This window comes from Agelaius tricolor, unplaced genomic scaffold (genome assembly GCF_023055355.1).
Source record: "Agelaius tricolor isolate 1412-34295 unplaced genomic scaffold, bAgeTri1.0.p SCAF_25, whole genome shotgun sequence".
Lineage (NCBI taxonomy): Eukaryota > Metazoa > Chordata > Aves > Passeriformes > Icteridae > Agelaius > Agelaius tricolor.
Genome location: NW_027269285.1, coordinates 528634 through 552328, shown reverse-complemented (window position 1 = coordinate 552328; position 23695 = coordinate 528634). Strand labels below are relative to the sequence as shown.

Sequence of the window (23695 nt, the reverse complement as noted above, 5' to 3'; positions counted from 1 at the left end):
AGCTCAGATGTGAAATGAAACAGTTTCTGAACTGCATGTGTTTTTAGCTTGAGAAGTGAAATAAAATCTCTTGTGCTTTTTAGAGAACTCTGCTAAATATTTTGCTTTGATCCTGGTCATCAAATTGGATAATTTTCAATATTTAGAGAAACTTCGTAATTTTGATTTGCCCTAAACAGTGTTTAATGAAAACACTTCTGTTCTCTGAAGGTTGCTGAGATCCTTGAAGCTTAATGATCACAGTTTTAAAGAGGAGCAGTCACCAAATTTCAGCCCCAAAGTTTCCCAGCCCCTTTAGAACTGGGAATTGTCCATTTAGATACTTTTAAAATTACTATTTTCGAGGGAGTTATTGAACATGGGATGTTCTGTGGCACAGCCCCACAGAAGCAGGTTGAGTGCAGGGGCACAGGGGCAGGTTTGGGTGTTCCTCTGCAGCCCTTTGCACCCGGGTACCAGCATCTCCCAGTGACACAGCAGGCTGGAACTGGGCAGGAAAACTGGTTTCAAACTGGGCAGGTCTGTGATTAGGATAAAGCAATAGCAGCTGGAGATCATGAGCATCTGATGGCTTCTTTATCATCCTCCTCTTTTCACTTGTTTTTAATTTCTTCAGCCTCGTGAATTCAATTCCCTGTGCACAGTTTCCATGAAAACAAGGTATTTAGCTGCAGTATTTCTTCCTGTCTAAGGAAAATCTCATCTGCTAAGTACACCCCATAAATAATCCTTCCACAGGCCTTCTTTTCTCTGCTCACCACCCTTCCAGCCCCAGAACTTTCATTTCACAGTCCATTAAGTCATGTCAGAATTTTCATAGAGCCAAAAAAGGACAAAACCAAACCTGTTCACCTGACCCTGGAAGAAGTAGCTGTGGTGTAGTCATAAAAAAGTGACATTTCCTGAAGCCTGGTGGGCACTGTGATTATTTGAACTGTAAATCAATAATATATCTGCACTCAATTAAATTCAGCAGTGAATACTGCAGAGAATGTTCCTCAAAACTGTCCGGAGTTAATGAATTTTTAGATGGCTGCTGTCAGCTGAACCATACAAGAGAATTACCTGAGCTGTGCTGATTTATCCCCAGTGCAGAGCTGCTCTTCCACTGTGTGTGATGAGTTGCTGCCTTTTTATCTGGTTGGTTTTTGTATGTGTTTGTTGCAGGTAGAGTGGCAGTAGGCAGGCTGGGGTCACACTGGGCTGTGCAGTAGTTCCTTACCTGTGCACACATGCCTGTGGCCAAAAGCGTGTGTACATTTATACAACTACCTGTGTGTACACAAAACCACCCAGTGATGCCTTGCTGATGTTAGCAGTTGCTCCAGGAACAGCTGAATCATCTATTTTTAGATCTTCTTAGAGTGTCAGATTCCAAAAAGGGAACAATGGTTCCTTTTCCCAGAAATGGGTAAATAACCCCATTTCCCTGTCCCAAAGGTTCTTGTAGTATAACCCCTGAAATAGTTTGTGTTGTCTCTTTAGGCAGCAGAGTGAGCTGTGCAGTTTGTAACTCCCGGGATCACCTGGGCTTGGTTTGTCAAAAAGCACCACAGCCAAGGTCCTCTCATGTCTTTGGAAAGGTTCTGCAGCGGGAGGTGCCTGCTCTGCCAGTTTGTTCAGGATGTGTGAGGTTTCCTCTCTGACTAAGCCTGGCCGTGGGCGATGCTGGCAAGGTGCAGTGAGATCAGTGCCTGCCTTGGACACGGAGCCAAAGGGAAGCCCTGGGGGCTCTGCCAGGAGCTGCTCCCTCCTGCAGTGCTGTGCCATTCTCCTGCTGGATGGGAGGGATCCCTCGCTGCTGTCCTGTGCCACCAGGGTGGCATCCACACGGTCCCCTGGGCTGGAATGGGATGGCATCTGTGCCGCAAGATGTGCTGCCCTGCTTGCCTGTTTTGTAGTCTAAGTGGGTAACAGCCACGGTGTATTTGCAAGCACATTCAGATCAAGTCAGATGTGAATGTATTCCAGCTGTTCTGGAATAATTCTTGTAGAAAGGAGCCTGGAGAGAAGAGTGCTGCCAGCCAGTGCTGGTAGTCTCACTCTGGGGTTGAAGTGTAGGAGAATGAAGTGACCTGAGGGTCACACAGGCTGGGCTGTAACCTGCCCCCCAATCCAAGGGCTCCTTACACATAGAAGTGGACATGTGTTAATCTCTTGTCCTGTGGAAAATACATTTTGAGGCAATCCAGCAGCAAATTCCAGTGTCTCGCCCGTTGCAGATGACCCCTATGTGTGCATTATAGCAGCTGGGGACTGATCTTACCCAAGTTCTTGTGATGAGAAATGTCACAATGGAATAATTAAATATTGGGGCTCTAGGGACAGTCACAGGGGAAATTGCCCTCAGGGGCAGCTGCAGCATTTATTAATAATTAAAGCTGTGCCTGCTATGCTTTTCACCAAATTTGTTTCATTAATATTTTATTGTTTTAAAGAAATAAAAAAAAAAAAAGTGGTGAAGGTGGGAAGAGAGTCTGTTTCCTAAGCAACAGCAATGCACTTCTTTGCAGTTATTTTTAAAGGCAGGTTGCTTCATCTAAGATTTGGAATCAAATTGCTGCATTGCTCCAGGCATCTGGAAAGCTGCTTTTCTTTTTTCTTTATTTCTAATTGAAAGACAGAGCACAACAGTTGCTGGGTTAAGAGCTGTTGTGATGGTTGCTAGACAGGAGCTAGACCGTGCTGTGCAGAACTTGGCTGTGCTGTCATCACTGCTGTCCCCCGCAGCGCCGCGGGTGTTCCTGCAGGGATGCTCCTTCCCCTGGCAGGGGAACCAGCCTGGTTCCACTCAGAGATGGCATCAACACCATGGGCATTCCTGCAGGGATGCTCCTTCCCCTGGCAGGGGAACCAGCCTGGTTCCACTCAGAGATGGCACCAGGGGTGTTCCTGCAGGGATGCTCCTTCCCCTGGCTGGGGAATGAACCAGCCTGGTTCCACTCAGAGATGGCATCAGTACCAGGCTCCTTTTCCTGTCAGACCATGGGCTCTGCCTGTGCCACCCACGAGTGTCCTGAGCTCAGGGGACATTTCTGATGGCACAGAGGGGTCACTCAGGGATGTGCCCTGCTCCTCCTCCCAGGGACCAGTGCCGTGCACAGGCTGCTGTGCCTGGAGGGTGGATGGTTTCTGAGGCAGGCTGGAAGTGCCCCCAGCATGGGAAGCAGCATCAGAGCTGCTGCTCGCTGTCTGTGTCTGAGCCATCGCTGCTGTCCTGAGCCAACAGGAGCATGCCAGAGGCATTGCCCCATTGTGCTGTGCCCTGGGCTGGGGCTCCTCAGGGTTCAGCAGGAGGTGTTTCTGTGTGACCTCAGCCGGCCTGCGACTCGGGTTAGCTTTCAGGGCCCGAACAGTGAGGACAGGTCTATTTCAGATGCAGGCTTTCAGGTGTTATGGGATTTGGAGCCTTCAAGTACAATAAGGAGAGGAGTCTTCAGGAAATGCTCAGCACCTGACCGTGTTGGGCATAAAGTGCAACAAAATGCTGCCTTTTCTCAAAAAGAGCCACTGTGTCAGAGCAGATGGAGTGCCATGTGTTACTGTCACCAGTATTTAAGGTGGGGAGCTACCTGTCCCCATGGGCTGCCTGCTGCCACCCAGCACAGGAGAGCCCTGTGCAGTGCTGCACCCAGAGCCCTGTGAAGGCTGCCCTGCCTGGGCACACACCTGGCACACAGAGCTGGGTCTTTCCCCTTGCTTGTGAATGAACTGGTCTGTTCTTCATCCCTTTGTATGACTCTGTGAGTCATCTGCAGTCTCACTTCAGAAACTGATAGACAGGGAAGGCTTACTTTTTTGTTTAGATTTGTTGTGATTGTTTTAATTTGTATTTCTCATTTCCTTGCCCTGCAGCAGGTTACAGAGAGCTGGATAGATTTCTGCTGCACTATTGCATAGTGCACTGCAGTGTTTCAGTGGTGGCCATCAGGGAATGTTAGTGGGGTTCTGTGTGGCACATGTAAAGTGGGGTGAAAACACTCAGAGGTTCCAGTTCATGATATACTGCCATTATCTGTACTTTACAAGGCGCTTGTAGTAGCAGATGATACGCACGCTGCCATCATCTGATTCTGAGCTGGTGTTTGTCTGTCTGTCTGTCCCCCAGCTCTGCTCTTGACCCACCCCTGCCCGGGGCAGTGAGCAGGCTGTGCTGGCCGCTGGGAGGCAGAAGGCAGCTGACCATAACGCTGTGTCTGTTCCACAGGTGTGGTGGAGGCGTGCCTGCTGCACATGCTGAAGCGCAGGGCTGCCGGCTTCCTGCGCACCGACAAGGTGGCCGCGCTCTTCACCAAGGTGGGCAAGACCTGTGCCATAGCTGGGGACGTGTGCAAGAAGGTGCAGGAGCTGCAGCAGCAGGTAGAGAGCAGGTGAGGCTGAGCTCTGTCTGTCAGCCAGGTCGATGCAGGGGATGCTGGACACAGACTGCCTGTGAGGGCACAGGGCTTGGCTCAGGTGATGCAGCTTTGTCTTGTCAGCACCTGTAGGTGTTGGTGTTTGATCAAGCTGGCAGTGCAAAGGGACAGACGTGGGGAACTGAGGCTTTGGTGTTTCATTTTGTGTCTCAGTACAGCAGAGGAGCACATTCAGCCCACACACAGCAACAGAAGTGACTAATTACTGGTGATTGCAGAGAGGGCTCACAGTCTGGGGATGGTGGACCAGCTTGGACTGTTGGTGGGATGGGAGGGGGTGGAAGGAGGAACTCAAGAACAGACATACTGGAAAAGCTGTTTTGGCATGCTCCTCCCAAACCAGGAGCAAATTTCTAGGTATCATAGCAGAGACAGTTAAATTAATGGATACAAAGAGTGATGGGAAGAAGGATGGTATAGGAAAGCTGTTCAGTACAGACTGGACTTAAGCACAACAGAATCCTGGAGTCAAGGACTTGAGGTTACTGAAAGTCTTAGACTTCTTGCTGGTGGTGAGTACCAAAGTTAAAATTTTCCATGTTGTTCTGTAGATGAAATCACAGTGCATGAGTGTCTTGTCCTATAAGCTCAGGACAAGAGCATTTTTAATTCTGTTTGTAGGCACTGCTGAGCCCTGAGAGCTCTTTTTACACTGTAGGAACTTTTAGCTTCTGAGCAATTTGCTGTAAAGAAGGGCTTTGTGAGAGAGCTTGTCTTTCATTACTGACAATTATTTAAATTAGCACTTATATTTCTGTGTAATTTTCTGACATTAATCTTTATTAGACTTATAATTATCAGACTTTGTTATGTAGTTTTTGACAGATATGTACCTATTTTTGATATATTTTTAATTGGGCCTACTGATGCAGACAGGGATTTTATTAAGTTTAGTTTTTTAAATGTTGGGAAGAAGGATGCTTTCTACTGAAAATTCACCAGCCTCTCTCTTGGTTAAGAGCCCACACAAACACCCTTCTAACCACAAGAGAACTTTGGCTGTATCCTCTAACCGAGAGGAGCAAATGAACTTAAATTCTGTGGTTTCTCTTGGACAAATTTTGTGTGTTTTTCAGCTATTAACAGCCACAAAATTTAAGTGCTGTAGAAAATACACACAGAAAAGATACTACTGGGAAATACTGCAGGGGGTGGACTCGCTCTGCTGGATGTATGAAATGAGGCAGAAGGGCTGTAACAGCCCAACTGTTCCTGAGGCTGTGGCTTAAGAAAACCCCTGTTTGGGATGCAGCTAAACATCCAAATTGTTCTGGTGTCAGTGGTGTCTTCCTGGCCTGTAGGGGTGCTGTCGTGGCCTGCTGTAGGACTTGGGACCCTGTCAGTGCAGGGGTGATTACAGATCTCACCCAAACCGCCCCAAACAAATGGATTAACTCTGTCTAACTGAACAGTTTCTTGAAAGGGGACTCAAGTGCTGGCAAAGGACCTGAAGATGTCAGGGTTTCTTTCCTCATTGAGGCAAAATGGAATCTTCTTCTATTTTAAGGGGGAGGTTTTTGGAAAAGACATTGAGGGGGTTCCTGTTCCCCTCAGCCCAGGGCAGTGTGTGGAAAGCCAAGGCAGGTGCCCCTGTGCTTTGCAGCCACCTTTCTCCTGCAGCTGCACTGTGTTACCTGATGCAGGAGGATGGGTTTCACTGGATGGTGCAGCTGTGCAAATTCTGACTACTTTTATTTTATCACCTTTTGCAGGAAAAATCAGCCAAATGGGCAGGAACCCCTCAAAAGGCAGGGATCAACCACAAGCAAAACACCTGTCCTGACACCTCAGGCTATCAAGCACATCTGGGTTCGAACAGCCTTGATTGAGAAGGTGCTGGACAAGATTGTGCAGTACATTGTTGATAACTGCAGGTAAGGAAAGCAGCAGAAGCACAGGGCTTTGTTGGATTGCTGCATTTAGGTGTCTGCAGCAAGGGATTTCATCAAAAGTCTTTGGCAAACCCCTGTGATGCAGGCTTCTGGTAAGATGAAACCGGTTACATAGGCATTTAGAAAACTTGTACTTTAGCTTTTCATCACTGACAGTGTTTCAGGCTTACAAAAAAACATGAACAGGCATTCAGCTTTCCAGAAATCAGCTACAAATGTAACTTCAAGTATATCAGGTGCCCGTATTGTAATGGGCATGATACAGAAGACTTGATGGGGCACACTGAGGACAGTCTCCCATAAAAAGAGAAAGGAAAGGACCCTAAAGCTTGGTGTGGTCCCACAAGGGAAGTTTGCTGGCAGGGTGCTCTTGTCGTTCTGCACTGGCAACACATTCTTGTTCATCCAAAGCCAATGGGTCTGAACAAGGATGAGAGCTAAGGGCAAAGCAGCTTACTTTCACAGTATTTTCCAAGTTTGTGTTACTGTTTTCCTTGTCATCAGCTTTGCTTTCATGATGTATCTTGCCACTAAAAGCAAGAGAATGGAAGAAAGGTCTTTGTGCTGTTCAAGCAAACTGTTGCTCTGGGATATGTAATGCCAGCTTGGATTTTATGAGCTGTGTGCAGAAGAGACAGAGGGAGGGTTGGCCATGTCCCAGAGACACAGTTAATGAAAGCATTTTAGCCCGCTGCCTCAGTGTCTGCAGATACATGGGTACAAGGGGTTTTAATTTCTTTTCCACATAATCTGCAGGAGACACATCAGGGGAGTTTGCTCTCAGTTGTTCCATCACCTCACTGCCTTCCCCATCCGTTCGGATGAGTTAGGATCAGATCCTTCATTGCAAGTGTGTGATTTTGAGAACCTGACTTGGTGAATAAAACAAACCTTTTCATAAGGCTTGTTACCATGCATTTTTGTGTCATTACTGCTCAAATGCTCCATGTTCACATCCCTCAGCTGTTCTGTCCTGGAGGAGGAGCAGGTGCTTTAGAGTTTGAGCCCCATCTAGTGAACAGACCACAGAGGACAGTGGCATTCCAGAACTGTGGGTGTTTGGATTTTTTGGCTGTGTGGTTTTGTAAAGCAGCTTTGCCTGCTGCAATGGCAAGACTTTGGGGTCACTGCAAGAGCAATGTAGTAGTTCATAGTTCTTCACAGTGTTTCAAGATGATTCCTCACAGATAGAAGGCATGTTTAAGAATGTGTGGATTGTTTTGTCTCTGTGGAAAATGGGCAAAATTGCTTGCAGAGAACTATTGTTTGTTCCCATATTGCAATTCTGCCCAAAGCCCCAAATCAAATATACTGGGTAAACACACTGAGCACAAGGCAAGCTCCTGCCTCTCTGAGCTCAGCTGGAAAATAGATGAGAGAGAATGAGCATATCAAGAGGCCCATTGTGTTAGACCTGTAGCTAAAGCCAAGCTTTGAAATGGTTCATACTAACTACTGTTTTTAACTGAGCTCTGATCTTTTATTCGTAGTAAATACTATGAAAAGGAAGCTTTACTGGCAGATCCTGTTTGTGGCCCAATACTGGCTTCTCTGCTAGGTGAGTTCTTGCAAAGTTACTTTTTATGCTGAAGAAAGTAAATTGTTTCTTAAAGCATTTTGCATTATAACAGTGTTACAAGAGGTGAATTTTGTATCTTGTATGTAGTTAACTATTTATAACAGAGCTACAGTGAAGATGTTTTGTTCCTTACAAGACCAGAAGAGACTGATCATCGGGTGGGATTAGAAAGCAGAATGGGAATGGATTTTTACTGAATGCTTGCTGGCTGTTTTTAATTGCTAATGCTGCTGTGGCAGGGTACTGTGTCCTACAGGAATACTCTTACACAGCCCTGGATAATGGGAGTGATACATTATTATATTGTCTGTATTGTGGGCTGATCCCCTGGCACCAGTGAGCATTATTATTCACTTGGTTTGAGAAGGAAATCTCACCTTCCGTGCTCAGCCAGCAGGATAGCAGTGAGTGTGTCTCTGAACAGACTCAGAGGGTTCCTCCCTTGGTCTCTGCTCCTAGTTGGACCGTGTGCTCTGGAGTACACCAAGCTGAAGACAGCTGACCACTACTGGACCGACCCTTCGGCCGACGAGCTGGTGCAGCGGCACCGCATCCACGGCGCGCACGGCCGCCAGGACTCGCCCTCCAAGCGCCCAGCCCTGGGAGTAGGTATTTGCTCTGTGCCTGTCCCTGAGCCAGGGCATGGGCTGGGAATAAAAACAGCCCCGTGAGGGAGGGACCTGAATCTGGAACAGCCTTTCTTCTGTAGTGGAGCTTTATCACAGATTAGAACTCCATTTGGGCCACAGTGCCCTCTTTATCTGTACGTAGAAAGGTCTGAGACCCAGCACTAAATTCTGTGGCATTTGACAGTTGTGATCTGACCGGGTAGTTCACAAGAAATTCTGAGGTGCTGTGATGAGGGCTGAGTTTCTCTGCCAAGCCCCTGGCTGCACAGGAGTTGCCCTGCTGCCTGTGCCCTGGCTGACCTGCCTGCTGTGCGTGCAGATCCGCAAGCGCCACTCCAGCGGCAGCACGTCAGAAGATCGCTTCGCTGCCTCGGCACGGGAGTACGTGGAGTCCCTGCACCAGAACTCCAGGACCCACCTTCTCTACGGCAAGAACAACGTCCTGGTGCAGCCGGTGAGTGCAGCAGCTCTTGGGGCTGGCACTGGGGCAGGCAGGGCTGGAGCTGGGGTAGAGCTCTGACCTGGCGAGGGCTCGCTGTGTTCCGTTCTCAGCACAGAGCTGCCTTCTGCTTGGCTCTCCAGGGCTGGGGTAGATTTGACACATCACAAATGCTTTCACTGCCTGACCACTGTAAGTGAGCAGTGGGCTGTAGGCAGGAGCAAACATACTGGACTGTGTTTCATAAACCAGCTGACTGTGTCATGGTTTTTCCCCTCTTGCTAGTAGCAATATTGTATGCCAGTACTTCTGCTGTTAGGGTTTCCCTCCACACTTCCCAGATACTGCAGCTGTGGAACTTGCATGGCACAGAAAGACTGAAGCATGTATTTCATGCAGATATTTTGTGCACTTGAGTCACCTGGGTTGTCTGTTTGTTGCTTCTGTGAACAGAAAGATGACTTGGAGGCAATTCCTGGATATCTCTCCCTTCATCAATCAGCAGATAGTTTGACATTGAAATGGACTCCAAACCAGCTGATGAATGGAACCCTTGGAGATTCAGAACTGGAGAAAAGGTACTCATTGCATTCAGGAAAGATGGGAAGAACTGTGTAACCTGCTGGGGGGCACCAGGAAAGAGGAAAGGGAGGGGAAGAGGGAAGCAGAGGTTGTACAAACCTGGTGCCAGAATATCCAGTGTGGAGAAACTAGCTTTCCTTTGCCTTTTACTTGACTAATAGTTTACTTTCACTGACCAAATTTAATAAGCAGTTATTAACTTAGCAGAGTTCTTTCTATCAGGTGCTTGGAACTGCAAGCATTCCTGAATATGGAAAAAACAATGTTTCCTGCATTTTCCTTCCTTTTTAGTGTTTACTGGGACTACGCATTGATTGTGCCACTGAGCCAGATCGTCTGCATCCACTGCCACCAGCAACGTAAGCATAACCCTTAAGCATATTCCTTAAAAATACAGGAGAGCCACTTGAATGATTGCTTTTCCTCCCTCAGTGTCAGGAACACCTCTGACTAGTTCTGGCCATGTGGGAATGAGTGTTAAAATCTCCAGTCCCAGCTGATAGAGGATGACAACTGTATAAGGCTTTCATAGTTTGCTTGTATCTTGAGTTTTGTTAGGACTGAAGGGCTGATATCAGCCTTAGATCACACTGTGCCTTACAAAGGTTTATTTATTTACTTAGACATGATCCCAAATAAAATTTACTTAGAAGGTAAGAGCAGAAAACTGAGGCTCTGATGTAACAGTGTGGACTCCCCTTGTCCTCCTTGCAGCAGAAAGCAGATGGACATTGGTGCTGGTGAGCCAGGATGGGACCCAGAGGCCTCCGCTGCACTTCCCCCAGGGAGGGCACCTGCTTGCCTTCCTGTCCTGCCTGGAGAATGGGCTCCTGCCCCGGGGCCAGCTGGAGCCCCCGCTCTGGTCCCAGCAGGGCAAGGTACTGCTGAGCTCTTGGGTGAGGCTGCTGTTGGTATCTCTGCTCCACGGGTCAGGCACTGACTTCAAACTGCTTTATGGTAAAGTAGGACACAACTCCATTCAGTCCAGTCTGCTTCTTATACACGTGGTCCTTAAAAATTGTTCACACCTTCATTACCCCATTGAGCAATGAGTTGGAATCTGCCATTGCATCAAGATACAAACCCACACAATAGAAGTGAGATTCACAATGGACTGGACAGAGCTGCTGCCAGAGGCTTGGGGTGCCCAGCTCCCAGAGATTACAAGAAAAGGCTGATTTGCAGCACACAGAAAAATAGTATTAAGTACCCCATAACAACCACCACCTGTATATGACTCCACTGTTTTCTCCCTCACCTCCTCCCAACATTGAAAGTTTGGAGATGAAGGATGCCAAAGGACTGTAGTACTTAGTTTGTTGCACTCTGTTAGTCACTCATAGCTGAATGTATGGAATTATTATTTTCTCTAGGGCAAGGTGTTTCCAAAGCTTCGAAAACGGAACAGCAACAAATCAGTGGACCTGGAGGAGATGCCAGCTGAGGACACATCCACAGATTATGTCTTCAGAATTATTTATCCTGGACACAAGCATGATAACAGTAAGTGCCTCTGTTCTGCTTTGTTTGAAAAAAAAACAAATGAGAAACCAAATCAAGCATCTGAGAAAATCTTGAAGTAATATCCTGGGAAGTACCTGCACGTGACAAGCCACATTTTTGTAAGGGGGAAAAAAACCAAACCTCTAATAAATTTCACTGAGAGATAATTGTGATCAACAGGTACAACTTAGGTTTCCTTAATGCAGTGAGACTTGCTATCTTAGTGGAAATGGAGTTGAGGTGGGGAATCTTGTATTTACTCTGTGTTTTACAGAGCAAGTTTTCAAAATACTCCCCTGGGCTTGCAAACTGAGACTGAAACAAAAAAGATTGCTTGACTAGCCAAGAACAGTTTTGCTCCTGAAGTGAGGATATTTTTACTGGCCACAATGCTTGCTCATAATGTTGTTATTAGGAAAAAAACCCCTCAACCATAAACCCTTAAAAGTACCCCAAGAACTCCCTGGGCTAAGTTTTCCTGGCTTGGAAGCACAGACTGAACAATGGATAAAGGCCCTTCCAAGGAAAAGAACTGAATTCCCAAGCACCAAACCACCTCATGTCATCAGTGAATACAAATTCCTTACATGCAAGAAGGCATTTAAGCTAGTTCTCAAACAGCACATTCAGTTTTATTCCCCTGGCAAAGAAGCAAGAACTCCCTGGGAAGATCAGACCCTAAAGTTTACAGGGGATTTGGAGTTACTGCTCACACTGGGACTTAGTGCAGCTGAGAAAGCAGGAGTCTCCTCTGCAGCCTCCTGACCCTGACCCCAGTGCTGGCTGGGCTTTGTCAGGGCTCCTGGGCTGGCACTGGTGAGTCTGGCACACAGCAGCAGAGCACCCTGTGCCTGTGCCTGGCGGAGGGAGGGCTGCAGGGCCTGGGGCTCGTGGGGCAGGAGCTGCAGGTGCTGTGCCAGCAGGAACTCTGCCTGTCTGCGGAGCCACACACAGCTGGGAGTGACCTTGGCTGTCCAGATGCGTCTGGCACAGGTTTCAGAGTAGGGGCCACAGCACTGCTAGGGCACAGGGAAGGAGAGAAGCTAGCTGGAGCCTAGAATTCCTGTGGAGCTTTGCTCAAAAGCATACTCAGCTGCTGCAGGCTGGCACTGGGATCTTTGTCCCTTGCCGTGGTGTGCCACATGTGCTCTCACAGCCTGTGACACTCAAAGGCTGGCCTGGTTTGGTGGAGCATGCTTTGTTTCTGTAAGAAACTCAGTTTTCACAGCCATTTACAGAGCTGTGCCCTCGAGCAGAGGGCAGGATTCAGGTCCGTTGTCTTTGCTGACCATGTCCTTTGAGCTTTCCCACAGCACTGAGTTCTTTCTTCTTATGCTCCTCTTTCACTATTTTCTTTGAGCAGTAACTATTAACTACCACCACTTAGCTGCCAGCCGCTCTACCTCTGTTGACGATGATGAGGAGGAGGAAGATAAGCTACACGCAATGCTATCAATGATCTGCTCTCGGAACCTCACAGCTCCTAATAGGATGAAAGGTTTTTATCCTCCTCCCCCTGTGTCCCAGAGCTCTCTTGCAGCTCCTTCCACTGATGCATACAACAGTGTTGGCATTATTGCAGGGAAGGACATGGGATGTGCAGAGAGGCTGGGAGTGGGCTCACAGCCTGTGGGGACTGGGAACAGCATCCTCCCTGTCCCTGGGTGTGTGTGCTGCTGAGCAGCAAACCTCCTCTCCCAGGGGGCTTCCTGCCCCACCTCCATCCGGGCTGGATACTAGAGCAGGTTCTCAGGGGGGAAGGAGGGAGTGTGACAGCTGAGGGAGCAGAGTGTGCAGAGAAGGCTGTGTGGAGATGCAGTGCCTGTCTGGGGTCAGTGCTTTCATTCCACTCGCATCCATAGGCTGGGTGGGCTTCAGAGCATCAGCTGTGAGCTCCACCACCCCTCCACAAATTTGTCATCTATTTCTTCATATTATTTAAGTTGGTATTCTCAAGATGTGTGTGCATTTGGCATCCAGTAGTTTAGCTCTGAATTCTGAGAAGTCCTTGCTTTCTCTTACAGCCTGGACTGGTGGGACTGACTGCAAGAGACAGTAATTGCCCTGCATCTCTGTACAGTGCTGAAGTTCTGGGTTAGACAGGGTATGAACAGGTGTCCAAGGAGAGCCTCAATTCTTCTAGGCTGCCCACACACTTATCCCAAGGGAGCAGCCCCTGGAAATTGATAAAGCCCAGCCCAAGTTAATAAAGAGTTCTTGGAAGGCATAGATGGAAAGAAGTTCCAAAAATAGTGTTGCCTTGATAAAAGACTGTTTTAGGAAGTTTCAGTGTGTCCCAACTGACTGTGCCTGGATATGGGCAAAAATGGGAAGGAAGACATTTAATTGCCACATATACATTAACCATAAGGAACACAACTTAGTTTTTAGTCAGTTTATAGAACATGTAAGTTATCCCACTAGAATGGCTGTCAGGTGTCTGCTTTTGGTTATTTAATCTTGAAGGGGATTGGTAGAGTTAGGGATGTGCCTGGGAATAGCCTGTCTGGGCTGCTGTCTCTCCAGCAGCCCCATCCCATAATGACAACACTGTTGTAGCAGGTTTGCCAGCCATCTGCTTTGACATTTTGCAACATGCTTGACTTTTGCATGTAGCTGAAGTTACAGATAACACCACTACAATTGAATAAAAGATGCTGTTCACTCTAATTCTTCACTAATTCAGGTACCTTTCATCTGAATCTTTAGGTTCTGTGGGGTTCTTTCCTTGTTTCTCTAATAAACAGAATAAAAAATTAGAAATGAAAAACCCAATTTTCCTGTCTACAGAGGGGAGGCAAAAACTAATGATCTAAAAATGTTTATCCAGTGGTTTTTATTTGAACCCAATAAGAAGCTGCAATAAAGACTGGGTCGTTCAGCTCCTTCCTGAAGAATTAAGGTGAAGAGCATTTTTGCATCACACTTTGTTTTGTGAAATGAAACACACATGACTGCTTCCGCATGAGCCTGTGCTTTTTCTGTTAACAAATGGGTTTACTCCACTCCTCCCTCACCTCTGCCCACTTTCTAATAGGCACTCCTAAAATGCTTTGTGCTACCTTGATTTAAAATGCATGAGATGGTTTGGAATTGCCCCTCCCCACCACTCAACAAATATCTGTTTTAAAAGCACGGCCCAGGGGACTGGATTTTGCTTGTAAATGTTAATTTAGTGGCATACTTTATGACATACATTATTGTATTTGCCTTAATTTTAATCATGGGTGAGCTGAAAGGCCAGTTATTTATTATAAACCAAAAACCCCACGAGTTCAAATGCCAGCTGGGAAGGCTGAAGAGCTGAAGCCAAGCTCTCTGAAGGGAGCTGCTGATTTTTTGAGTTGCCTTTCTGAAACTGGTTAAAAAAGCAAATAGATTTGGTAGAGCAGGGATAACTCGGGAAGCTGCATTGTACAGTTGGATCACATACTCCTGCAGAGAGTATCCTTTTATAAATATAGTGTGGACATTGGCAGGACTGGAACTGTCCTTCTGTGCTAAGTGTTTTAGGGTCTGGTTCTGAGGGGGAAAGAAGCATCTTCTGAAAGTAACTGACTCCGTTTGCCTTCATTTCTTTCATGCTCCAGCTTTCACTCTGGCTGGACCAGCAGTTCTATGGCTGATTCCAGGAACTGCAAAATGAAATTCTGAGACCTGATTTAAATAGAAGGTTGGGCTAGACTATCTCTTCTGGCCATAAATAACATTTCCATAATATTACACAAGAACCAGTTTAGTTGTTACTGCGGCACCCTTTTCTCTATTCTCTTGAAACATGAATTGGGATGTGCATGGGCAAGAGAGGGGCAAATGGTGAAGGGGTTTGGCTTCCTGGGAAGGGACCCTGCACAGCATGCTGCAGGTCCAGAGCAGTGATTCTGAGGATGCTGCTCTCCTGTTTCTGGAACCAAGGCTCAGAGCCTGTTGAGGAGTGAAGCATGAACCATCAGGATGCACAGAAGGAGGAGGGGGAGAGAATGGAAGAGGCTGATGTCCTTCTGTCTTGTTTGGTTTTTCCACAGACACCAGTGAGATGATAGAGATGCAAGGCTTTGGGGCAAACCTGCTGTCGTGGCAGCTGGAGCACTGCAGCCAGGGCTCCTCCTGTATCTCCTGTTCCATGGGCAGCTCTCCCTACGACATTCCCAGCTGCTGCACCTGCATCCACGACAGGTGAGCAGGCTGGGCAGAACTTACCTGGGCACTGTGTGCATGCCACAGCTAAAAGCAGGAAGGTTTGAGTGGTTGCAGCACTCAAGACAAAGAGTAACAATTTTCAAGTAGTTTCTAATATAAAAAGATGAAGTTAGGCAGCAAAAAGTTTAGTTTATTAGAACTAACCTATTAAACTGTGCTCAAGCCACATTTTGATAGAAAAAATTCATCTAGTTCTTTTGTCTAGTGTAAAATACTTCAGCTCTGGGAACGTTATCTTTAACAAGTCATTCATGACTGAATGAAGGGCAACAGTTCCATTTGACACAGACCTCTACAGTGCACCTACAGCAATTGTGGCTGTGTGTGCCAGGGGGAAATCTGTCTGGGGCCAAAAGGTTGTGGGGGGGAAATGCTTTAATAACTGGAGTTTGTTATTACTGTGTCCTTTAACTAAATAAATCTTGGTGCAGAGAAGAAATTGCTGTGTGTAGGACACAGGGATCAGCATGAAATTCTTGATGCTCTCTGTCTTCACAACCTGCTCTTATTCTGTTGGTGCCTCTCCACAGAACTCCCCTAAAGATGTTGTGTGAAAGCATGAAGAGGCAGATCATTTCCAGAGCCTTTTATGGATGTAAGTGCAGCTTCTGTATCTGGCCCATGTGGTATCCATATGTTTATCTAAACAACACGGGATGTTTGGCTTAGAAAGCAGTCTGCCCCTAAATTCAGGGCAGTAGGGTGGATGTAGCTGCAGTGGGTTTCAGTATTTGTGGGGTTTGCTGCTGGCAGTGTGAGGAATGATGCCCAGTGGAGACAGAACACAGTTTTACAGGGCAGCGGAACCACGACGTGGATGTTGTGGTCCGTGTCCATCTGTTCAGCCTTTGGCTCTGCTGTAACTGCTCACTGTGACACGGTGCAGAGCGAGCTCAGCCCAGGCAGGGCCGTCCCTGGGCCGGCCCCGTGGCTGAGCTGTCCCTCGGTGTCCGCAGGGCTGGCACACTGCCGGCACCTGTCCACGGTGCGCACGCACCTCTCGGCGCTGGTCAACCACAGCATCGTGCCCCCCGACCGCCCCGCCTGCGCCGCCGCCGGCCTCACCAAGGAGCTCTGGAGCAAGTACCAGAAGGACAGGAAGGTCAGTGACAGTCCCCAGCGCGCGTGCACGGGCTCCCCGCGCTGCTGCGCTGGGCAGGACATCATCCCCTGCACTGGGCCCCTCGAAATATTGAAGGTCTTCAACCCCAGGGGCACTTCTCAACTCGTCAGAGAGAGTCAGTTCTTGCCGTCTCTTCTCTCCTTTGCTTCTCTGATGATGGCAAAGATATAAATTATTATCAAAGCAACTGATCTATTCAAATTTAGATTTTTTTTATGGAAGGCATGACAACCTATATTAGGCTGGATTTCAGCTAAGATCCTAAAGGCTCAAGCTGCAGAATTTATTTAGTGTCCTGCATGTATTTCACTGTCTCCGTACTCAGTGTGAAGTGTCTCTGAGTGTACCTGAGTTAAATACTGATGTATTGCCTTCAACACCTCTTTCTCCTGGCCACTGCAGAACTACAAGGAACTGGAATTACTAAGAAGAGTCTATTATGGTGGGGTCCAGCATGAGATTCGAAAGGAAGTGTGGCCATTCTTGTTAGGTCACTACAAATTTGGCATGGCCAAGAAGGAGATGGACCAGGTAAGCCATAGCTTCCGTGGAATCTGAGTTACATTTGCAGAGTAGATTTTGTTTTCTGAATAGCAACTGTTGGTCTTTATTACTTTGTTATATTCCCAAGGGAAAAACACTACTGAAAACATTAGTAGCACATGCTAGCAGAGGGGTTTTGATACTGTGTTTTAATGTCTGAATGCCACTAAATGAGAGTTCTCTCTTTCTTTCAGTCAGGGAACCTGCATTCAGCTCTGTCTGTGGCAGGCACATGCCCTGAGCACACCCTGTGTGCACAGATTTGTCACTTATACAATGGGGAGACATTGACATTTGGATGGGAATTCTACTCACCCCTCTTTTATATGGTGTGTTAGCTGAATTATACTTCAGACTGCTCCTTGAAATAACTACCTTTTCTCCATGGTGCTGCATCTGCATGCATGGACATTTCTGGAGCTGGGAACAGCCCAGATGGACCCTCTGGAGTTATTGTATGGTGGTAAAACATTGCTTTTGTGACATCACCCAAAGATTGGCTGAACTGGATGGAACAGTAATGAGATTTGGCCTGGAATATAATTAACACATTAATCAGCTTTTCAGTTAGTGTTATTACCAGGGAGGTAGCACTCATGCAGTAGCTGATTCTGTTCTGGATTAAATTGATAAGGAGGGGTTTATATATCAAAACATTTGGCATTTGCTAACTCCCAATTACTTTATATGCCAAGGGGTAATTTATATCCCTGTGAGCACCTGCAGAGCAGAAGGACAGCCTGACCTCGAGCCTTGCCATGGACAAATCAGTGTCTTGCAAATGGGGCACTAAACCAACATTGGTGTGGCAGTTTGAGTTGTTTTACTCACAATAATCTTTAAAAGCCAGTTCTGAACACAGATGGAGAAACAGAGCCCTTCACTGTTCAAACTGGGTCACAGTCCAGACTGTCCCCCCTGAATCCAGTCATCTTAGTAGAGGTTTATTATAGATTTTCTGGCTGTAGTGTGTACATCAGGAATGTTCTACTGAGCAGTGCTCCATTCTTTTTTTGATCTCAGATTTTCAAGAAAGGCAAGGATATTGGAGGTTTCTTGCATAGACTGCATTTTGCTGTCTCTGATCTCCACAAGTATATGAACTATTAGATTTATGATCCACGTGTAGAAATAAAAGGTCTGTCTGGAAATGAACAAGAGGATGCAGATGCTTAGTTTTGAGTGGGAGATGTGAAGCCATCTCTCATGGATGCTAGCCCCATCTCCAAAGGGCACGTGCATTTGTACAGCTAGAACATAGGAGATTTGGCAAGAAGAGATAAATACTGGAGTCTCTATGATAGGAATTACAGTAAATTCATACAGAGATGTTACAAGACAGAAAATATCTGATCTGCAGAACACAGGCTCCTACAGAAGATTTTTCTCCCTGAGTGTGTACCCTTCTAACCCAGGGGTACTCCAAACTTACCTGGAATTGTAAGGAGCTACTCACGCCAGTAGTAAACACAAGTAATAGCTGCCTCCTCAGAGGAATGGGTTGTTGGAGACCTAGTTTACACTGAATGTAGGAGTCTGTTAAATGAGAGACATGAAAACAGTCATAACACCTGCACGTACAGGAAACTCATTGTGTCCTAAACTGAAGTCATTGCAGGTGATTTATCATCTTTGTCTTCTGATGGTATTTTTGCACTCCCAGATGTGGCTGTCCTCCAGCCCTCCACTAACTGCTGTATTTTATGATTTATGACTCGACAGCTACCTCAAGTGACAAAGAGCCTGCAGCTCTTAGCAGCAACGCTTGGGTAGCAGCTCAGCCAGCTCACAATTGTGCTTTCTCTTCAGCTCTTGACAAGTGACAGAGCAGTAAAATTGCTACATGTCCCTTAATAGCTCAAGGGGCTTTCTGTGGCTGTCTTTTAAAAGAGAAAGCCAGCAGTGACAAAGATCTGGTTTATTCCTGTGGTGCCCAGTGTGGATAGATTTGGCCATGCACAGTGCAGCCACAGGACGGGCTGTGGGAGCTGGGATCCAGAGTTTCTCCCGGCATCTGACTCTGTACAGGCTGGTGTCTATGAACCTGTGACCTGGAATTCTTCACAAGGGCTACGTTGGAGGGAGAACAGAGGAGTTGGAAGGAGGTGTGATAGAATTAGGGATAATGCAGGTAGAGGCAGTGCTTTCTCCATAGACTGCATCTGACCTCTGTGTGAGGTTTCACATGACATCTTTTGTTTTGTCCTGGGTCACTGTCACAGTGGCACAGTGCTGTTGATAGTGTATACACCTGCTTATATAGACCCTTTCTGGTGCCTACAGTGTTATTAATTCCCTGCATTTAATACCCAACACCTGAGTACTCCTCTCCAGTCACAGGGATGTGCTGCTGCAGCAAGAGGGCCTCAGCACCCTTTGGGCTTTCAGTGTGAGACCCTGCAGCTGCCTTAGAGCTGTCCCTCCTGTTTCCTGCCAGTGCCAGTGCCTTCTGGCAAGGAGGGCAGTGTCTCAGGCCGTGTGTCTGTCTGCAGGTGGACGCAGACATTGCTCTGAGGTACCAGAAGGTGATGGCTGAGTGGAAGGCCTGCGAGGTCATAGTGAAGCAGCGAGAGAAGGAGTCGCACTCAGCCACGCTGGCCAAGTTTTCATCGGGCAGCAGCATTGACAGCCACGTCCAGCGGCTCATCCACAGGGACTCCACCATCAGCAATGATGTAGGTACTCCCTGCCCACTCGCCTCTGGGGTGGGCAGTGCTCAGCATTTGCAGAGGTTAGCACAGCTCCTGAATCCTGGGCAGAGATTGGAGCTGTGGTGTGCCCACATTAGAGTGAAGGGCAGGTCTGAATTTTGGGCAGCCTACAGCTGTTGTGAAGCAGGACGTGCCTAAGGGGCTCTAAGGCTCACCTAGGAAGGCAGATCCCCTCCCAGCAGAGGAACAGCTCTGCAGACCTCCTCCTTTCAGCTCCGTTCGTCCGAGCCAGCACGGAGCACATGTTGAGGCGTGTGTTTGGTTTTGCAGGTGTTTATTTCTGTGGATGAAACAGACCCGGCGGAGCAGGACCCCAAGGGGCAGGAGGAGCCCGCGCTGACGGCGCCGCCCGCGGCCGCCGAGTTCGACTCTCCCGACTCGGGGCTGCCCTCGTCCAGGAACTACTCGGTGGCCTCGGGGGTCCTGTCCAGCATCGACGACGGCCAGGGCGGCTCCTTCGAGGATGGGCCCGAGGAGGAGGGCGAGGGGGGCAGCACCGGGCAGAGAGCGCAGCCGGGGCTGCTGCAGCCGCAGGACTCTGTCCCGGAGGAGCAGCCGGGCTCCCAGCTGGGCTCCCAGGATTATTTGGTGGATGTGGCCTCGGTCTGCGCCGCGTCCTACACAGTAGGTCACAATGAAGCACCATCACCTCTGCACAGCAGTGCCTTTTTAGCAAACACTGGTACTTTTCAGATAGGACTTCATGAGAGAGAGTCCCAAACTAGAACTACAGCGGGTGGGATGAGAACTGAGGATTTTTCCATCCAAATCTTTTCATCTGGATTTTGAGCTAGAGTGGAAATATTTGGGTGGTTTTTTTTAAGTAGGAGGACAAGACAATCAGTGTGGTACATCTGTAGCAGTTAGAACTTTCCAGTGCCTGGGAGTGTGGACAATGAACTGCTTGTAAGATTCTAATGTTATTTAAATCAAGCTAAAGCCTCCATCTAGTCAAACTGAACCACAACCTAAATCTAGATTCAAGATGCCACCACCTCTGTTACTCTTGCTGTCACCCAGCAGCATAGTTTTTGCTTCTCTCTGCTGAAGTTATTTAGCTGGAAATAGCCATTTGGAAATAAGACAGGTTTGGCACATTTCCCAGTGAAAACAAATGTGCTTTACCTGGCATTTTTGACAGTAATTGAGTATTTCGATGCCCTCATCTGCTCAGAGTATAATTGTACTGTTTCTGGTTTGGTGATTCTCAGAGCAAATTTGCACAGAGTCCTGGGAATGCTGTAAACTTGGCAGATCTAACTAAAACTTCTCTGTTCTAGATAGAGTTATTGGACACTGTTGCCTTAAATTTGCACAGAATTGATAAAGATGTCCAGAGATGTGACCGGAATTATTGGTATTTTACTGCTGAGAACCTGGAGAAGCTCCGAAATGTCATGTGCAGGTAATGAGCTTGTAAACCCAACTACTTTCATCACAATCCATAAGCTAATCTATAAACTGTAATAATATGCAAATAACAGTCAATAAGAATTCTCACTAATGACTTTAAAACAACTTGCCAGAAGGATGGCAGGTTAGAGCATGGGTCCAAGTTTGGAATGCAGGTTTGAGAAGATTTCTCAAGTGACAGACCCTGTTTTAGAGAACTGTTCTCTGAATGTCCTCTGAGGTTTGGGTTTCTCCTGATCAAGATGATACCTCCAAGCTCAGAGGGCTACTTTATCCAGGCAGCAAACAGTAAAGGGCTGTGAAATACTCTGGGAAGAGTCAGAAGGTTCTGGGACTCACACCTTCAGCAGCTGCTTAGGATTTGATCTCACATATGGAATCAGCCTTCAATACAAGGATTTCTTCTTTCCACAGCTATGTCTGGGAGCACCTAGAAGTTGGTTATGTCCAAGGCATGTGTGACCTCCTGGCTCCTTTGATGGTTATTCTTGACAATGGTAGGAAGGGTTTTCCTTTGGGACATGCTGGTATCCTTAGTGAGGTCTTTCCTTAGAAATGCTGTTTCAGAAGGAGTTGTCTGCACTAACCAGGGCTGGGTCACCAGCAAAATCAAACCTACAGCTCCTGATTTGTGTTTTCTCCACCCGTGGCTGTTGAAATGGCCAACATTAGTGTCTCGGGGCTGCCATGTCACTCACTGACTTCCAGATTAAATTTTACCAAAGTTAGTAAAATTACTGTGTTCTGGGAGTTGCTGATGCTGAAAAGTCAACTGCAGGCTGGAATCTTTGAAACATAACTAGTAAAAATGGTCCAGAGTCAGGAACCAACCTCTCTTTCATCTGAATTCTGGGATTCAGAGAACAGCAAAGGGGAAGACCCTGTTTTTCCCAAGCCCTGCAGTTCTATTATTTTGGTTCAAGAAGTCCCACAATTACCCGCACTGAGTGTCTGCCTTGTCCCTGCAGATCAGCTGGCCTACAGCTGCTTCAGCCACTTGATGAAGAGGATGAGCCAGAACTTCCCCAACGGAGGGGCTATGGACACACACTTTGCCAACATGCGGTCCCTCATCCAGGTGAGTCTGGTCTGAGGGGATCTGAAGGAAGACAAGGCTGTGCCAGAGGCTCAGCACTCACCTCATGCCACAGTGAAGGGGCTCCAGGGGCTCAGGTGTGGCTTCAGAGCTGGGGAGGAGGAGTTGTGAGTGGATTTGTAGAGTTACAGCCTGAGAGCAGGGTGGAGGTAGAGATGGACATTTGCCACTTGTTGGAAATCAGAAGGATCTTCACCTTGTTCCTTGGCCCTTTAAAGTCATGGTGAAGATGAACTGTGACTCCCCAGCTCAGGGCACCCAGGTCATAGCCCTGGCACACACAGCAAAGGGCTGTTCCTGTGCTGAGCAGCTGCTCTGGCCACGGGATGAGGAGCAGAGGGAGTCCAGCACCTCGGACCTTGGCTGCTTTCAGACCACATCCTGACAGCTGATGTTTTCCATTCTAGATTCTGGACTCAGAACTTTTTGAATTGATGCACCAGAATGGAGATTACACTCATTTTTACTTCTGCTATCGCTGGTTCTTGCTTGACTTTAAAAGAGGTAATAATGTTCTGTGCCTGTAGTTTAGGGTTGTGTAGAACTGTAGCAGCTCTGTGTTTTGATGTGAGTGTCTGTCAAGATGGTGAGTGGCTGCTGGGATCAGAGTCTGTAGCCAGGAAAGGTAATGCAGCTCTGAGATGAAACAGCATTGGAACAAGTCCAGGCTTAGAAAGGGGAGTGCAAATTCCTGATGATGTGATTGAAGCCAAGTTCCTGCCCAGTTCAAATGCCTGTTTGCTCAAAAAGGTGATCCTACTCATCTGTGAGCTTTGATACCTCCTGTCTCATCCTTGTGGTAACAAGGAGCAGCTCAGCAGTAGCTCAGGAGCTGCTGTACTTGGAGTGAGGGAGCAGCCCTGGTCCCAGGACCCTTGCACAAGCACACTCCACAGAGGGTTGGTGCTGACAGGCCCCCTGCAGAACACCCAGGCCTCCTGTGCTGCTCTCACATGGTCCCCGTGGTTCGGGCTCCTTCCTGGGCTGTGGGAATTGTTCTTTAAGCCAGGTCTGTGCCCTACGTGCACAAGTGACAGGAGCTGGCTGAAGGAGAGGGGAGAGGGAAAGGAGGAGTCTCCAGGGTCTGTTCATGTCTGAGTGAGGCCTGTAGACATTGGTGAGAGAGGAGGGACATGGTCAGTTGAATAATCAGATGCTCTTGTAATGTTTATTCCCATTCAGAATTGTTGTACGAGGATGTATTTACAGTGTGGGAAGTTATTTGGGCAGCAAAGCACATCTCTTCAGAACATTTTGTCCTTTTCATTGCCTTAGCACTTGTGGAAGTTTATCGAGAGATTATCCGTGATAACAACATGGACTTCACTGATATTATCAAGTTTTTTAATGGTAAGAGCCATTTTGATAAAAAGTAATGAGACTTTTGCTCCTTCTCCCTTCCTGGGACTGTCTGGTGCAGTTCTTGTTGTGACAAACTCATGATCATTTTAAGCTTTGAGTCTCAATGCCAGGTCCTGCAGCACAAGGGACTAATCCACTTCTTTAATTCTCCAAAACCAACCCCCTGGAATGTTCTGGGATTGCTGCTTGTTACAGTAATTAATTATTG

General features: G+C 47.4%; 1 protein-coding gene across 6 annotated transcripts in view; it reads left to right on the top strand.

The window, feature by feature from the left end:
• SGSM2 (small G protein signaling modulator 2) overlaps positions 1-23695 on the top strand; it is a 37844-nt gene that overhangs the window by 12633 nt on the left and 1516 nt on the right. The window contains exons 3-23 of one of the 6 annotated variants that reach the window (XM_071448188.1): positions 4208-4370; positions 6128-6289; positions 7798-7865; positions 8346-8491; positions 8835-8969; positions 9408-9532; positions 9828-9895; positions 10254-10414; positions 10910-11039; positions 12403-12537; positions 15065-15215; positions 15770-15834; positions 16196-16341; positions 16765-16893; positions 19398-19580; positions 19887-20240; positions 20897-21021; positions 21444-21526; positions 21998-22107; positions 22533-22629; positions 23308-23475. In XM_071448188.1, coding sequence (XP_071304289.1) covers positions 4208-4370; positions 6128-6289; positions 7798-7865; positions 8346-8491; positions 8835-8969; positions 9408-9532; positions 9828-9895; positions 10254-10414; positions 10910-11039; positions 12403-12537; positions 15065-15215; positions 15770-15834; positions 16196-16341; positions 16765-16893; positions 19398-19580; positions 19887-20240; positions 20897-21021; positions 21444-21526; positions 21998-22107; positions 22533-22629; positions 23308-23475 — 2904 coding nt within the window. Of the gene's footprint in view, positions 1-4207; positions 4371-6127; positions 6290-7797; positions 7866-8345; positions 8492-8834; positions 8970-9407; positions 9533-9827; positions 9896-10250; positions 10415-10909; positions 11040-12402; positions 12538-15064; positions 15216-15769; positions 15835-16195; positions 16342-16764; positions 16894-19397; positions 19581-19886; positions 20241-20896; positions 21022-21443; positions 21527-21997; positions 22108-22532; positions 22630-23307; positions 23476-23695 lie in introns of all 6 variants that reach the window. The other 5 variants (XM_071448189.1, XM_071448190.1, XM_071448187.1 and 2 more) reach the window with 5 other exon arrangements.